The 18075-nt window shown below is 38.3% G+C and overlaps 1 protein-coding gene across 1 annotated transcript in view; it reads left to right on the top strand.

The window, feature by feature from the left end:
• CDK17 (cyclin dependent kinase 17) overlaps positions 1–18075 on the top strand; it is a 147618-nt gene that overhangs the window by 67586 nt on the left and 61957 nt on the right. Inside the window, exon 3 of the mRNA XM_027855787.1 lies at positions 15671–15835. Within this exon, the coding sequence (XP_027711588.1) occupies positions 15671–15835 (165 nt within the window). The remainder of the gene's footprint in view (positions 1–15670; positions 15836–18075) is intronic.

The raw sequence follows: 18075 nt of genomic DNA on the forward strand, positions 1-18075 counted from the left end.
GTGTGTGTGTGTGTGTGTGTGTGTGTGTGTGTGTGTGTGTGTGTGTGTGACAGAATAGCATCCACACCATCTTGGAAGCACCAAAAACTATACGAGCTCTGAGAACATTAGCATGGAAAAGCTTGAGATCTCACCCCAAGGTTAGCAGAGTTCAACTTTAACATAAAGTTCAAAGTCAGGAAACAGGCTGGAAAAATGAGCATACAGCGAAAAAAGAACTTCACCATAAAAAGCTACTGTGGTGATAGGGAAGACCAAGATGTGAACTCAGAAGACAACAATGTGAAAACACCAACGAGGAAAGCTTGGACCCCCCAAGCCCAATAAGAATTCATGGAAGAGTTAAAGAGGAAGGAGAATGGTAGAGAGAAAAATGGGCAAAAAATGAGAATAATGCAAGAAAATTATAAAAAGAGAATTGGCATCTTGGCAAAAGAAGCAGAAAAATTATGAAAGAAAATATCCCCTGAAAATACAGAATTGGCCTAATGGTAAAAGAGGTACAAAAATTCACTGGGGGGAAGAAAACTCCTTAAGAAGGAGACTAGACCGAATGGAAAAGGAGGTATAAAAATTCACTGAAGAAAAGAATTCCTTAAAGAGCAAAATTGGCTAAATAGAAAAAAGGGATACAAAAACTCAAAAGAAAATAATTCCTTAAAAATTAGAATTGGGCAAGTAGAAGCTAGTGGTTCCATGAGACATTGAGAAATAATAAAAGAATGAAAAATTAAAAGAAAGTGTGATATATCTTATTGGAAAAACAACTAACCTGGAATATAGATTGAGAGATGATTTAAGAACTATTGGACTACCTTAAAGCCATGATCAAAGAAAGATCCTAGACATCATAGTTCAAGAAATTATAAAGGAAAACCACCAATGTCTCAGATCCAGAGGATAAAATAGAAATTGTAAGAATCCACCAATCACTTCCTGAAAGAGATCTCAAAAATTCCCAGGAATATTATAGCCAAGTGCCAGAGCTACCAGGTCCGGGAGAAAATATTGCAAATAGCCAGAAAGAAACAATTCAAATATTATGGAGTCATAGTCACAGTCACATAAAATTTAGTAGCTTCCATGTTAAAAGAGTGTAGGGTTTGGAATATAATGTTCTCGAAGACAAAGGAGCTAGGATTACAACCAAGAACCACCCATCTACCCAGCAAAACTCAGCATAATCTTTGGGGGGAAATGGATATTTAATGAAATAGAGGACTTTTGTGTATTCTTGATGAAAAGAAAAGAGCTGAATAGAAAATTTGACTTTCAGACACAAGACTCAAGAGAAGCATAAAAAGATAAACATGAAAGAGTAACCATAAGGTACTGAAAGTTAAACTGTTTACATTCCTATATGGGAAGATGGTACATGTAACTTACAAGAACTTTGTCATCATTAGGGCACTTAGGGGTCTATATAGACACAAGTGTGACACAGTTATGTTTGTATGATCTCGTCTTCCCCGCCCCCCCACAGAATGAAGGAGTGAGAGGATTCACTGAGGAAAGGGGAAAGGGAGAGGTAGAATGGGGAAGTTTTTCCCACATAAAAGAAGAGCACAAGTAAGAGCTTTTATAGTAGAGGGGGAAATAAAGGGCAATGCTTGAACCTCACTGTCATTGGAATTGGTTCAAAGAAGGTAGAATTAGTTATAAACACTCTGGGTATAGAAATCTATCTTGCCCAATAGAGAAATAGAAGGGGAAGGGGATGAGGGGATATTGATAAAAGGGAGGGCAGATTAAGTGAGGCAGTGGTCAGAAGCAAAACAGATTTTTGAGGAGGGACAGGATAAAAAGAGAGAGAAGGATAAATAGAAGAAATGAGGATTGAGGGAAATACACAGTTAGTGTTTATAACTGTGAATGTGAATGGGATGAACTCACCCATGAAGTGGAAGTGGTCAGCAGAATGGATCAGAACCCAGAATCCCATAATACGTTGTGTATGAGAGATACACCTGAAATAGACCCGAAGAATTAAAATAAAGGGCTGGAAAAGAGTCTGTTATGCTTCACCTGAAGTGAAATAGGCAAGGGTAGCAGTCATGGTCTCAGACAAAACAAAAGCAAAAATAGACATAATTAAAAGAGATAATTAGGGAAACTACATTTTTATAAAAGATACCATAGATGATGAAGTAATATAAAAATATTTACAGGAAATTTCCCTGATAAAGGTCTCATTTCTCAAATATATAGGGAACTGAGTCATTTAAAAAAAGTTAAAGCCATTCCTCAATTGATATATGGTTAAAGGATACGAACAGGCAATTTTCAAAAGAAGAAATCAAAATTGACTATCAAAATACAATCATATGACAAAATGCTCTAAAACACTGTTGATTAGAGAAATGCAAATTAAGACAACACTGAAGTACCACCTCACACCTATCAGAAATGACAAACATGGAGGGCATGAGAGGAAATGGGTACACTAATTAACTGTTGGTGGAGTTGTAAACTGGTCCTACCTTTCTAGAGAGTTTGTAACAATGCCTAAAGGGCTATAAAACTGCATACCTTTTACCCAGCAATTCCACTACTACCTCTGTGCCTCAAAGAGAGCAAAGAAAAAGGGAAAGGACTTATATGTACAAAAATATTTATAGCAGCTCTTTTTGTGGTGGCAAAGAATCAGAAGTTGAAGGGATGCCCATCAGTTGGGGAGTGGCTTAGCAAGTTGTGTTAAATGATTGTGATGGAATACTATTGTGCTATAAGAAATGATGGGGGAAGTAGGGGGAGGGATGGCATTCAGAAAAACCATGGCAAGACCTATATGAATTGATGCAAAGTGAAGTGAGAAGAACCAGGAGATGATTATGCATAGTAATGATCAGCTGTGGAAGGCTTGGCTGCTCTGATCAATACAGTAATCCAAGACAATTCCAAAGGACTCAATCAAAAAATGCTGTCCACCTCCAGAGAGGACTGATGAACTCCGAGTGCAAATTGAAGTAGCATTTTATTGCCTTGTTGTTTTCATTATTTTTTTTTGGCAATTTGGCTAAATATGGAAATATATTTTGTATGATTTCACACGTATAACTGATCATTTTGCTTGCCTTCTCTATTGGTGGGGGAGAGACTGGGAGAGAATTTGGAAATCATTTTAAAAAGAAAAGAATGTTAAAAATAAATAATAAATTTAAATAAAATAAAAAGCAAAAAAAAATTTAAGGCTCCAAGATAAAATTTAAAATGCAGGTAAAATTTTGCAGGTGGGTCAGTTTTAGAGTTTTAATAAAATAAAAGTTAGTTTCAAAATTGAACATCCTTTTCTAGAGTAATATTTTACAGATAGAGAAAATGTTCTATCAGATATTAAACACTTAGGATGTTTGGCAGTGGCTAAGTGAGACCATGTTCATGTTCAGCTTGCTATCATCTTAAAATAATAAGAAATATACCAGGGTAAAGGAAAACCAACAGTCAGCAAAGGAGATGAGAAAGAAATTAGAGAGCCTGTACAGTAAACACTGTGAAGTAAAATAAAGTTATTTGGAAGCCCCAGATGAGAAGGAAAGTTCTTCAATATCTGCTATGAGATTCCCCTACGTAGTAATGGAAAGAACAGTTAAAACCTCAAAGTTTGTTGGAGGGGGAAAAATAGGAATTAAAGGAAAAAATAGAACTGGAAAAAAGCTGGAAATTAGATGTCTTAATGAAGAAATAAACTGATAACTTTGAATGTGGAGAATCTTCCGAATAGTAGAATTTCTGAAAAGGATTGGCAGATTTGGAATTCAGGAATGCAGCAGAGGTGGAAGAAAGATTAAGCTCGGCACAAACTGATGCTGCTCTAGAACTCATGTCTGGGCATCTGGGTGATGCAGTGAGTGGAGTTCGGGGCCTGCAGTCAGGAGTCATGTGTCAGCCTGGAGAAGGGGACTTCTTCTAGTCTGATGCAGCCCTTAACCATGTTTTTACATCAGCCTTTTAAAAAAATTGGACGAACGTGCCTGTGCTTCTCAACATTGCCAGGTGACACAAATCTGCAGTGTTGGATAACAAATATTGTCCTTCATCTAGATCACAAGTCAGTGTGCTACATTGGGAAGAGCACTGACCTTGAAATCATGACGTGAAGTGAAGCCCCAGCTTTTCCATTTTCTAGGGATGTGATGGGCAAGGCAATGTCTGAACCTCATTGTTTGCATTACCTCCCTCATGTGGTGGTGGTAGTGAGGAAAGCACTGTAAAGAGTAAAGTAGTATAGGATGGGGCTAGATCTGGCTTAGTAGTTTAAGTAAAAGTCCTAAGGGCTTTAGATGACTCTTAGGCTGTTAGGAGGCAGCAGTGTGACAGGGCTGCCCCCAAAAAGCTAATGTAATTTCAGGCTGCATAATAGAACTATAGTGTCCAGATCACAAGAAATAATGGTCCCACTGTACCTTGCCTGGTCTGACTATGTATGGGTTATTGTGTTGGATTCTTGGCACTATCAAGAGAGCCATTCACAAACTGGAGCGAGACAAAAGAAGTCAGCTGGAGTGGTGAGCTGCCTGGAAACCCTGCCACCTAGAGAAACATAGAGGCGACATGATAACGTTTTTAGTATTTGAAAGTCTGTCATATGGCTGGAGGGTTCTTTTCCTCTTTTCTCTCTCTTTTTTTGTGACCTCATTGGCTTACATGGGTTAATGGACATTTCTATATATTGACTCCCAAGTTTATATGTACCACCCTTGTCTCCTAAACTGCAGTACTCTATCACCGGTTTCCTACATAATACTGGACATTTGGAGTGGTTGTTCTATAGGCAGCTCAAACTCAGCATGTTCAAAGTGGAACTAACTCATTTTCCCTTCCCAGACTTACCCTTCTTCCTAACTTCCCTGTTTGGCTCATAACCTTGAAGCTGTCTTAGATTCATTGTTTCTCCTCCATTGTATGCTGTCGCTTTCCAGGTTTTCTCAGTTGTTCCTCTTCAGCCTCGCTTTTGTATGTCTCTTTCTCCCTACTTCTATTCCTACCCTGTCATCACCTCTTACCCAGATTTCTAACAGTAGTTTCATATTATTACAGTAGTTTCCATGTAAGTCTCCTTGCCTTGGGTTTCTTTCTCTGAACAATCCACCATTGAGTTGACAGAGTGATTTTCTTAAAGCATAGGTATGACTTCGTCACTCTCCTAGCTCAGGTAAACTCCAGGGGCTTCCTATTACTTCTAGGATCAAACACAAATTCCTAGTTAGCATTTAAAGCCCTTTGCCACCTGGCTCCAACCTACCTTTCCAGCCTCCTTATACATTGCTTCCTTTGATGTTCTTTATGGTCCAGCCAAACTGGTCTTCGTATTCCTCACTGTACAATATTCCATCTGTGTCTTAGCGTGAACATCCCTCATGCTTGGAATATACTTCCTTCTCATCTTCTTAAAACCCATAGTTTGCCTCAGACCACTTTCTTTAAAAAAGAATCAGACTGGTGCAGCTAGGTGGCCTAGTGGATAGACCACCTGCCCAGCAGTCAGGAGGACCTGAGTTCAAATCCAGCGTCAGACACATAACACTTACTAGCTGTGTGACCCTGGGCAAGTCACTTAACCCAATTGCCTAGCCAAAAAAAAAAAAAGAATCAGACCGTTTCTGATTTTATCACCCACCCACCCACCTGCAGGGGCTTGTTTGTTTTTCCAGTCAGTAGCTGGTGATAAGTACTTGTCAGTTGATTGACTGGCTGAAAGAAGGATGAGACTTGGTTTGTATTGGCCTAGGGGCAGAACTAGGACCTATTAGTATGTTATCAGGAAGCAGATTTCAATTCAGCATAAGAAAAAGCTTCCTTGCAATTAGAGATGTCTGAAAAGAAAAGAGGCTACTTTGCTAAATACTGAACTCCTTGTCAATGGAAGTGTTCACAGAAAGCTTGGGTGGTTGTTTTTTTATGGATATTGTAAAAGATCCCTGCTTTGTGGGGAAAGGTCCAGATATGAGGTGTCAGAGGCCCCTACTTGTGGTCTGCACATCTGGGCCATGTAATTGGGAAATACTTAACAAAATAAATAAAAATTTAGTGCAATATAGATAGTGTTAATTTCTGGTTTTCTAAGTCACTGTATGCCTGCAGGGATCCCTTTATATTTGAGTTTGGTTTAGATGGCCTCTAGGCTCTTAGGTACCAAACATTTCTGTGGCTCTGTGCACATTCGGTTTCATTTGGTATGAAAGTGACTGATCCAGTAAGAGTTTCATGTTAGCATTTATTAGAGAGATTGTCTTGCATAGTAATGCTAAATGTGCATGAAACCTTAATTAAATCTGCAAGAGATTAACAGAAAATCTCTGTTACCACGTCATCCTTTGCCAGTTCCTTGAGTGAGAGAAAGGTTTGGTTATGTAAAGCAAGTCCTGATAACAGCAAGCTCTCCAAATTTTGTGGAAGTCCCAGTCTTTCATATTCAGCTTCTAGGACTGTTGGGAGCAAAGGACAGGCATTCCGTGTTTATAAAACCACAAGTAGTTTGGATAATTGGTGCTTTTATGGTCACTTGGACCAGGACAACAAACAGTCTTGTTTGCTCCGTGATATCACAGTTTCTCTTCCAGGCCCTCTCATCTTTTCTCAGCATAGCACCCACCTCTGAACAGCTGCTTTTTTCTGAGTTAGATCAAGGGGTAGGGATCAAGCCAAATAGGCTGCTGAAAGAAATAGGAAAGCTGTGCTGGCCACCAAGAGGGCCAGGAAAAGTGAGAGGACCTCATGACAGTGTGTTGAGAGCTCCAGGAAGGAATGTCTCCTCTCCTGGCACTGTTTCAAATGTCCTCCCCTCATTTCTGCATTTTTTTTTTTTAAACAGTGGAATTCTGCATCTTGTTACGAACTTCTTAACGGCTAAGTTTGAAATCACCTTCACAGAAGTTAGTAATTTAGGTGACCTGGTAGGATCCCCTCCTTCTCCTCCCCCCATTTTTCCTTCCATAACATGGGTTTTACCTTAAGTGATCCAGCCTCTGTGCTTCAAAAAGAACCATTGTTGGAATTGGAATAATAATTTTAACAAAATTAACAGATCTGAGAATTTTTAGAAACATTTACCTCAGTGAATAAATCTCAGGCACATTTATTTTAAGAGTTGGCTTTCATGGTATAGTTTTTTTGGCTGTATTGAGTCCTTTATATAAGTTTAAAAAATGGAAAGCTGTTTTGTTTTGTTATCAAGATTGGCAATAGATTTATGTCCTCAGTGTTGGTAATCTTGTATTTTTTTTTCTTAATTGCATGGGAAGATATATGTGGTAAGGAAAGATAATGAGCAATATGAATCCATCTTTTTATAACTTTATTAAGTATATTTATTTCATACACATTCCTTAAGCACATCGCTTAAGGAATTTTGTATTTTAAAGTAAATTTTTTAAAAATATTGAAATGAGCTTTGAAAAAATAATTTCTTTGTCAGGTTAATACCCTTTTCTATACTACCTTGGTTTCCTCTCAGATTTACTCATGTCTTCAATACATTTCACTCTATAGTCAAAGGTTTCATCTCTGAGACCTCTAAGATCTATCAGCTTCTAGGTGTTCAAGGACCATCTACATGCAGATGACTCTCAGATCTATGTATAGCCCTCAGCTCTCTCCTGAGCCCTAGTCCCCCATCACGAGCCGCACCCCACCCCCACCCCGGCATTTCAAAACTCGTGTGTCTTAAACACCTCAAACTCAGCCTTTCCAAAACAGAACTCCTGATCTTCTCCTTCCAGACTTGCCCCCCTTGCTAACTTGTCTGTTTCTGTTGAGGACATGTCATCCTTCTTGTCATTTTCTGCAACCTTGGAGTCCGCCTCTCTTCCTCCTCCATCTTTCTCACCTGCCACCCGGCACGAAGTTCCTAAACCTTTTCAGTTCTACTGCCACAATATCCCTCCTCATGTGCCCTTCACCTGTAGTTCAGGTCTACATTTCTTGTTACCATTGAGTCCTGGTGTTCTCCCTTGCCTCAAGTCTCTGCCTGCTCCAGTCCATCCTCTGTTCAGCTGCCAGAGTGATATTCCTGAGTTGTCTCTCTCTGTCACTCTCCTGCCCAGGAAACTCCAGGGTTTTTTTTTTTTTTTCGTTTTGTTTTGTTTCGTTTTGTTTTGTTTTTATTAATTGAAAAAGACCTAAAGATTATTGTCCCAATAGATGTGGAGCATGAACTGTGTTTTTTCTCGTGACTCAGCCAGTTTTAGATCTGAAAAACTGGACCTCCCCCCCCCCCCAAGCCAGCATTCCTGAGCATTGAAAGCTCAGTAACATTTGTGAGGAGCTGGCAGCCAGACCTTCCCAAGCTGTGATCATGTCCTGCCTCCTCAGACTGAGTGAAGGACAGCCTGAATAATTGATCCAAAGATGTGTTTGGGGTTGGTGTGATTCAGTAGGTAGAATGTTTCTACACTTTGTCAGAACCTGTAGAAATTCATCATGTCTTCCGGGTTGATAATTGAACGTTTTTAAAAAAATGAAACAAATGTACCAGGATTTTTAAAAAAATGAATTTTGTTATTTTAATACACTGATCCATTTTCAGTGTACTTACAATTGAAATATATAGAATTCTCCTTATAACTTCAGCTAGCTGTTTTTTTCTTCCTTCCTTATAATTTGGTAGCTCTATTTCTCTTTCAGAGTTATTCTGAAGTTAAGCTAAGAGGCCTCTCTGTTGAGGCTTTCCTTTTTCTTCTAAACAGGATGAAAACATTAAATTGAAATTGGGAATGCCTGAGCTAGAACTGAAAAAATATAAACTGCCTTCTGTGAAACCTGGTAGGCACATGCAGAGTAGTATTGGGCAGCTTGATGATAGATAAAATAACATCCTTTAAAGGTAACTTCATCCTGAGCACTAGCTATAGGTAACTAAAGAATGCCCTTTTAGGTGTAGAATCTGTGTATTGAAAGTTATCATCATTATTCAAACAAGTGGTTTGGATGTAACTAATTATTCAATACATAAATTACTGCCTTAGCATGCCCGATGGTGTTGAAGCACTGCACTGGGGACAAAGCTTGAGCCATAAAGACTTGAAATATGGTATCCATTCATTAAATTTTTTATTTAAAAAAAATTCCAGAAAGTTTTAGCCTAAAATTATGGTGAAAACTAAAGTCATCTAAGCACTTGCAGAGTGTCACTGTTATTCTTTAAGCATCACATATTGAGATAATTTTGGATGAATTAACTATGATGTAGAGAAGATCCGGTTCTGTTTAATTGTGATACATGCAGAGCATAAATTTTCCATATTCAGCATGCCCCAAGCCATCACCGGAGGCAATGAGATGAGATGGAAAGAACTCTGGACTTTGGAAGCGAAGGTTCAAGGTGGAGTCACAGATACATGACCTTGAGCAAATCACTGTGATCAATCTTAGCATTAGTTTCTCCTTTGGTAAGAGGGAAATAATGTTTTTTTTATTTTCTTTATAAAGCTGTTTTGAGGATTAAATGTGATAATGTGAAGGATTATATATACATGAAATGGCTTGTCAGGCATTTTGAGAACCTGCTCTGTTAGTGCCTTGAGTTCTTTCTAATACAAAACTACCCAGATGACATTCCAGGTATTGGTGGTAGATGGGGTAAGAAATGTAGAATAAGGTTTGAGAATCTTTCTCCCTGTATGTTACTACTGTGGTGCTGCAACCCCTGGGGCTTAACAGGACAGGTCTTAAGATACATGATTTGGGTTAGCTGTAATCTGCCAGGCCTTTCCTGAAGAAATGGGGATTAAAATTAATCTGGATGTGTCCAAAAGTTTACATTACTTGGGTAGCTTTCAGCCACCCGGTGCTTTCTCACCATGTTCCACCATTCCTCCTCCAAAAAACAAAAACAAACCACATACCCCAAACTAAAAATAGCTTTTGTTTGTCAGGCAGGCAGAACATAGACTCATAGCCTTTTCAAGTTGAAAGGCATCTTAGAGCTCATTTTTAACTCGACCCTCTCATTATACAGAAGAGAAAACTGAAACTTTGAGGTGGTAGATAAAGTCAGGTCTCCTTCCTCTCAACCCTGTACCCTTTGGGCAGAGCAAGACTAGGACAGGGAATGGCTTTGGACAGGGTTTTACTGGCCAAGATTGACACCTCTGTTTAAAATACTTTTGGTAAATAAGCATGTTTCATTTACGTTGAAAGACTAGAGAACTCTGATCAGTGCCAGAACCAGCTATGATTGTGAGGTCTGATGGTAAAGTACACTAGTGTCCACCACCTGTGGAGAGATGATGGATTCAAGATACACAGCAGAGCGTGCGTCTTGAGGACCAGCACATGTGGGACTTGACTTTGTGCATATTGGTGAAAGGATTTTGTTTTTCTTTTTTAGTTTTTCCAGTGTAGGTGTGTAGGAGGGTAAAGGGGAAAGAGAAGAAAAGGGATTCATTGAGTCATCTTTTTTTAAAAAGAGACAGAAGGCCAGAAAGAAACATTGATAAGCAGGAAGGCTTTGAAAGTGACAGATTGAACTTCCTATCTGCTTAAAAAGATATACAAATTGTACATGAGAGAATTCTACAGTTTCATATACAATCTTTTTATGTTCTTCATATGTAGAAAGACCCATTTTGCTGGTGTTAAGTTTAGAATAAAAACACATGTGCACATAGGTTTATATATATATATATATATATTTCAGTGGCAGAAAGTTCTGTTCCTCACAGCCCGTGTTCATTTATTTTATCATAATTCAAGACACATTTGTGCTGATAAAGGTTCAGAGTCCCCTATGGACAGTAGTTCAGATGATGCAATTTTCAAGCCTTGTTACTTAACGCAGTCAACTGTCTCATTCTACCACAACCCCTTATCCATTGGGCTAATTCTTGGGACCTCTGTGGACAGTTTAGGCTGGGCTTTGTGGTGACAAAAGATTGCCTCTCATATCTCAACTATTTTTAGTATAGATGTTGAACTGGCTACCAACAGACTATAATAAAGAATTCATTCAAATTTGAACCAGCCCAGCTCTGGGAATCATCCAGGTGTAGACCTAGAAGCAAAAGAGAAACCTGACATTAATCAGTTGCTTTAGTCTGCCATAAGACTATAGGCTCAATTACTGGAATACATGTGAAAGTTAGACATTGATTTATAATTACATTGCTTATTTGATTTTGCTTCCATTTCTGACTTGTATAATTATATAGAAAGCATTACTGTACTCTGGAAATTAGGGCTTAAGGTTTCCTTATTTTGCAAAGAGGCAATGTGGAATAGTGGTTAGAGTGTAGGACCTGCATTGAGTCAGTAAGATCAGGGTTTGCATCCTGTCTCAGGCATTTTATCATTTGTATGACCCTTGGCAAGTCAGTTTATCTCTGGAGTCCCAGTTTCATTATAAGTGCAATGGGAAAATAGGACCTACCTCACAGGTTTGTCTAGGACACTTCAGACGCAAAATGTCAAAAGCAGAACTTTTCCCTAAATCTTTGTTTCCTAAAACCTCTTACAAACTTTCCTATTTCCAATGGAAGGCATTACTGTTCTTTCCATCTCTCTGGTTCATATCCTTGGTGTTTTCATTGACTCATCACTCTTCTGTACCCCATCTATTCCAGTCAGTTGCCAGATCTTGCCATTTGTCCTACCACCACACATCTCATATCTGACCAGTCCTCACATGGCTACCACTTTAGTTCAGGCTATCATCAGCTCTTATCTAGATTTTTTCAGTGGCCTCCTAATTGGTCTCGCTGCCTCATATTCTTCCTACTCCAGTCCATTCTCCACATTCATAAAATAATTTTCCTTAAATTCAGATCTGACCAAGTCAGTTCCTTCAATAAATCCCTTGGCTCCTGTTGCCTCTAGGATTTAAAAAATAAAAAAAAAAAAAACAAATTCTTTCGTTTAAATTTTAAAGTCTTTAACCTTCAGCCATATTTTTCACAAAGCCTTTCCTGATTCCCTCAACTGCTCATGCCCCCTCTCCTAAATTACCTTTTATTTAATGTTTTGTTGTTTAGTAATTTTTAATCACGTCTGACTCTTTGTGACCCCATTTGGGGTCTGGGCAAAGATACTGGAGTGGTTTGCCATTTCGTTCTCCAGCTCATTTTACAGATGAGGAAACTTTGCCCAGGGTCTCACAGCTAGTAAGTGTCTGAGGCCAGATTTGAGCTCAGGAAGATGAGTATTCCTGACTCCAAGCCTGGCGCTCTATCCACTGAGCCTCCTACTTGCCCTTTTTATAACTACTTTGTATTTACTTATATTCTCTTCCTATTTATTCTGTATAACTAAATTCAATATCTTTCTCCCAATCCCTCCCCTTTTCCTAACTTTCCCGTTACTTATCTTTCCAGTCACCCAGGCCCCCTGGTATCATCCTCAACTTTGCATATCCTCCTCCTGCCCCCACCTCCTAATATCAGTTGTCAAATCTTGTTCTATCTCTGTAATATCTCTACATGCCCTCTTTTCTCCTCTGATACTGCCAGCAGCCTGGTGCAGGCCCTGATCATTTTATGCCTGCTGGTTGGTCTCCCTGTCTTAAATATTTCCTCATCTAATTTATCTTCCACTTACCTGTTGGTTTGATCTTCCTAAAGTGTGTTCCAATCATGTCACCACTGCCCTTCTCCCTCCCCTTATTCATTAACCTCCAGTGACTCCCTATCCCTCTAGGATCAGATGTTTTCTCTGGCTGACCCCCATGCCTGCAATTTCCTCTTTCCTTCTGCTGCCTCCTATGTATCCTCTGGCTTTCTTATAGTCTCAGCTAAAATTATGCAAAAAAGCCTTGCCCATGTACAGCTGAGAAATAGGTATATTCCCATTCAGTATTCTGCAAAGGCTTGCCGTATTTAACTTTCCTAAATTTCTATTCATCTCCTTAACTTGTTTATTTTATAGATTTTTCTAGATCTTACAGAAGTAAATAGAGATCCCCTGCAATTAGTTTTACTGTTTATTTCCTCCTATAGTCATTTAACTTTTCTTTAAAAAATTTCAGTGCCATTTGGTGCATATATGTTCAGCATTAATATTAATTCATTGTCTGTGGTATTGTTTAGTAAAATGTAGTTTTCCTGATTATCTTTTTCAGTTAAATCTATCCTTGCTTTTGCTCTGAGATCATGATTGCTACCCCTGTCTTTTTAACTTGAGCTGAAGCATAATAGATTCTGCTCTAGCTCTTTATTTTAACTCTGTGAGTCTTTCTGTTTCAAGTGTTTTTTGGTTTTTTGGTTTTTTGGTTTTTTTGTTTTTTTTGTTTGTTTGTTTTTGTAAACAACATATTGTTGGATTCTGTTTTCTAATCTATTCTGCCATCCTTTTTCTGTATAATGGGTGAGTTGATGCCATTCACATTCACAGTTCTGATTACTAACTGTACATTTCCCTTCATCCTATTCTGTTAATTTATCCTCTCAGAAAGCCTTTCTCAATCCCTTAATGCTGGTGCCTTCACCTGGAGATGACCAGTTTTCCATGTATATATCATTTACCTATATAGTTGTTTGCACATGTTAGATTGTGAGCTCCTTGAGGGTGGGGACTAGTTTCTTTTTCTTTTTTCTTTTCATCTCCAGCACTTAACATGGTGACTAGCACACAGAAGGAGGTTGATAAGCACTTGCTGACTTGACTTGTATATCTTTGTGTTTGTTGTCTTCCTCGTTAGAATTAAGGCTTCCCAAGAGTAGAGATTGTGTCATTCTTGGTATTGTACGTATCCTCCACATACCTAGCATTGTGTCTGACACTAGATGGCAAAGTGCTGGATTTGGAGCCAGTGAGACTAAGATACTCACTTAAATGTGTGCAGCTGGATAGTTCACTTAACCTCTCTGAGCCTTGGTTTCCTCATCTGTAAAATGGGGATAATGATAATACCTATCTCACAGGGTTGTTGTAAGGATCAAATGAAATGACAAAATGTGAAACACTTTGGAAACCTTGAAATTCTTAGAAATGCCGTTATTGCTTTAACATTTACATAAACACTGTCTAAAGGCATCATTAGGCTGCATGTGCCAAGCTCCTGTTCTTTTTCTGTTACCCCTGAGGTATCATGTCAGGCCAGATAGTTCTAATTCTTCTGTGGTCATCTGCTGTCCATTTGGCACCCACATTAAGACGTTTGTGAGAGTAAATTAAAGGGGGTCAGGGATTTGAATCCACTACCCTCTTCAAAAGTCACATTTGACTCTAGAGCCTCAGTACTTTTACATTGCTGTTTTCCTCTGGTGAAATTGTACCTTTCTTGACTGTGAAGAATAGATTATTTTTGAGAAGCAAGTATTGAAAATGCTTCTCATTTGTCAGCTGAATCTTCAACTAGAAATAGGGGTTTCTCTAGGGAAGAGCCAGCTCTTCTTCTCATATCTTCTAGATATCACTGCATTAAAAACTTTTTTTTAATCATCTCTAGTGCATTCTTACTCCAGTCTGCCATCCTTTGAAGCCATATGGCTGCCCTTTGTATAGGGTGTTCTCTAAGTCCTGCCCAGCCCCTCTCTGAACTGAGCTGAGCATGGGCCGAGCAGCCCTACCCACTCTAGTCAAGAGTCCAATGACTGAATGTTAAACTTGTGTTTCTAATTTTGATTTCCTAGGAGTGTACCTTCCATTTGTCACATTGTTACTGCCAAACTGTCTTCCTACCTCTAGCATTGTTGCACCAAAAGCTCTGTTTTTATGAAACCAGCTAAGAATAGTCCCTGCTGTGTATCTGCGCATTTGTTTTACCATGACTTAAATAAAAATCAGCATAAAAATGAGATTCTAAAAAGTGTCTGCAGTGATATTACGTTAACATAGTAATTATTATTGTTGCTGTCTTTGTCAATGTTGTTGACATTGTCAGTGCTGTTATTTCAGACTGGCTCCTTAAAATGCCTTGTTGGTCTCAAACTGGTATATATTTGGCTCCATTATTACCATTTACTGTACTTTTAAACATGTAATTATGAAGGCATCATTACTGGTTGACCACAGTCCTATAATTTTTTGTTTTAATATAAAGGTTTTCTGAATTCAGAATGATTGAAAACCTCTGGTTTGTTGTACCCAATAACTGTGCATCTGATTCTACCCTGATACGGTCTTGCATTGTTGTCCAGGTTACATACGTGGTTACATCCACCGATCTTCTCCCAGACTCTGTTGCTAGCTATGGTAGTGTTAAACTAGTGTATCCTCAACCTGGGAGGGCCATGTGGTAGTGATAGCTGCCCTTTATATAGTACTTTCTTAAGATTTGCAAAATGCTTACCTCACAACTCTCCTTAGGGTAGATAATCCACAAATGTTTGTTGGTTGATTTGGAAATGAAAAGTACGTAGTAGGTTTGTTTGTTTTTTTTGAAGAAGAAAAATAAAATTAAGGCAGCCTTAAGGTAAATTTTAAAATGGAAATAAAACTCTACAGGGAGCTTTAAAAGCATGTGATCATATTTTCCAGATTAACTTGAACAAGAAAAAGCTACTTAATTAAGCTTACGAGAGTCACACTCAAAAATTGTAACTTGGAAGTCATAATTTAGGTGTGTTCATTATGGAGACTGAAAAAAAATAGAGTTATTTACAGAGATCTGCATAGTAACTTTCTTGTTTTTGTTTTTGTTTTTGTTATTGTTGTTTGTTTGTTTGCTTATTCAATTCCTCTGACGTGTTCCTGGATCTTGGGATGTGCATGGAATGAAATGTTTGGCCGGGGATGATAGAGCCCATTGTGAAGAATGGGAGGCCTCCAGCGTCACACAGTATGCACTCCTTCCTCCACCAGTACACGGGCTCTTTCAAGAAGCCCCCATTGCGGAGACCACACAGTGTGATAGGGGGAAGTCTTGGCTCCTTCATGGCAATGCCCAGAAATGGAAGCAGACTTGGTAATTTATTGTGGATATTTTATTTTTACTTTGCGGTCTAAACCTTAATGCAGAGCCACTTGGTGATTTACGTGAACTTGTCAAGCAGAACCAGCCAGCTTGATGAGCTCATCTCCCAGCCATTGCAGAGAGGAGCAAGCAGCAGGAAGTTGGACTGAGGAAAGGGATGGACTGCCAGATGTAGGTACAGTGACAGTTGTAAGTAATAGCTTCATTGTTACTGAGGAAGAAGGCAGAAAGCACGGGAAAAGAAAAACCACTTTGAAATGCACCCCTCAGCTGAAGGCTCAGCAGTCCAGACCCTTGTGCAGTGTAACACAGTAGTAACCTTGAAATCATCCCTTTTATCACTGAGTAATGTTGTATCCCAGGATTTTAGGCACCCATGATTTCATTGGCCTAGGTACTCCTTCCAGTAGAATGGATCAGTAGCTTTCCTCCTTGTCTTGGTCATCTTTGAGAGGTACTGTGTCCCTCAAACCCTCCACACATGTTACTTGGTGACCAGCTTTCTGGTGAAAAGCCTCTCTGATTTCAGCTTGGCAGTCCTCAGATATGACAAACACAGAGTTCATCTCTGAACCCATCTTGGCTGATTTTTCAGTTCCATATGACTTAGCAGAACTTGTGTGCTGAGGGCATAGTTATGGTGGCCCCATAGTCTGCAGTGAGACACTAGAGAACATTAGTGGAAGACATACGGAAGGCAGGGGAGTGGGAAAACACATCTTAGAAAGATTTCTGCTAAATGGTTTGTAATTTTAAAAGTTGTGTCCATTTAAAAGGCTAAAATTAGTTATTTGGAAACTATAGATATGTGGAATGGTTTCATTCCTTAATAATAAATTTTAATTGTTCACATTGAATATGTGATTCCTGAGTTCAAAGTAAGCTTTGGAAATTCATTACTGGTATTAAGATAATCATAGGAACAACTAGAAGAAGGAATGGGTGTCTCATTTAAGTTTTGAGTAAAGTTATAATTCATGGTGTTAGTTAACAAAATCAGTTTCACACATTTTGGAACGTGGGCTAGTTACAAAACACTGGAAGTACTTGAATATTGATGATCAGAAAATAAAGGCCTACTGGTTGTTATTGAAAGTTTGAAAGATTTCTAAAAAGCTCAGACTCAGTTTTCTGATCATACTTTTATATGGCACATACATATTCAATTTATAATATAGTACATTGTGTATAATTTAGCTTTTTAACCATTATCTTGGTATTTATGAATAATCTTTAGGGACAAAAACTGATTTTTCTAATTATTAAATAGTCTATTGAACTTGGCCATAGGCCACTTTGTTTTCTGGCTAACAAAACCAATTTCTGCATCGAATTCTTTTGTGTAGTTTAATCTATCTCTTAGCTCTAAATATAAACAAATCTAACTAAGAAAAGGGTGGTTAGAAGTCTGTAAAAAATCTGGACTTCTTTATTCTTATCAGCATAATTTTAAGGAATAATTGGATAAATTTGTTTTAAGGTTAGATGTTTGGTCTTCTGGTTTAGAAAACGTGGCAATTCAAGCCGCCTGTCAGCTGGTCAATCTATAATACTTAGTTTTGAGAAGTGTTTAATGTCAGGTTGCAATTTCTATTGTTAGATGTTGATTTTTTTTTTTTTTGCTCTTTATAGAAATTGTTTTGTTTTGTGTTTTTTTGTTTTTGTTTTTGTTTTTTTTTTTGCTAGACCAGTGATTTCATTGTTGTAGGAGTTTCCTGGTCAGGATGCAGCTCTCCCACTCTTCTCCAGCTTACTATCTTGGAGAATTGTCTGGTGCCCTCACTAAGAGGGGCAGGGATCTTGCCTAGGGTCACAGCTTTCTGTCTTAGTGGTAGAACTTGAACCCCCATTTACTTGGCTTCAGGGACTGGATCTCTATCCACTATGTTAGTTTAGGCTTCTATTTTTTTTTTTTAAAACAAGATATATATTGAACAATTCCAAGATGCTGAAATGATCATCTTAATGAGGCTTTCACTGATTTAAAGTTTTTCAACTGCATAAAATGTCTTATTAACTTGCCTTAGACTTGTATTCATATTTTCTAGGGAAAAAAATTTTTTTCTAGGAGAAGAAGAAATGGAATTATATTGCTAAATGTAATATAGTTCTGTTAGCTAATATAAAAATTAAAAGATGTTTGGTTGGACAATTTTAGAGCAAAACTTTTTATGAAAAACTTCATTGATGTGAAAAATGGGGAGAAATCAAAGAAAAGACAAACATGGTTT

The sequence above is a fragment of the Vombatus ursinus genome, unplaced genomic scaffold (assembly GCF_900497805.2).
Source record: "Vombatus ursinus unplaced genomic scaffold, bare-nosed wombat genome assembly UNPS02011334.1, whole genome shotgun sequence".
NCBI lineage: Eukaryota > Metazoa > Chordata > Mammalia > Diprotodontia > Vombatidae > Vombatus > Vombatus ursinus.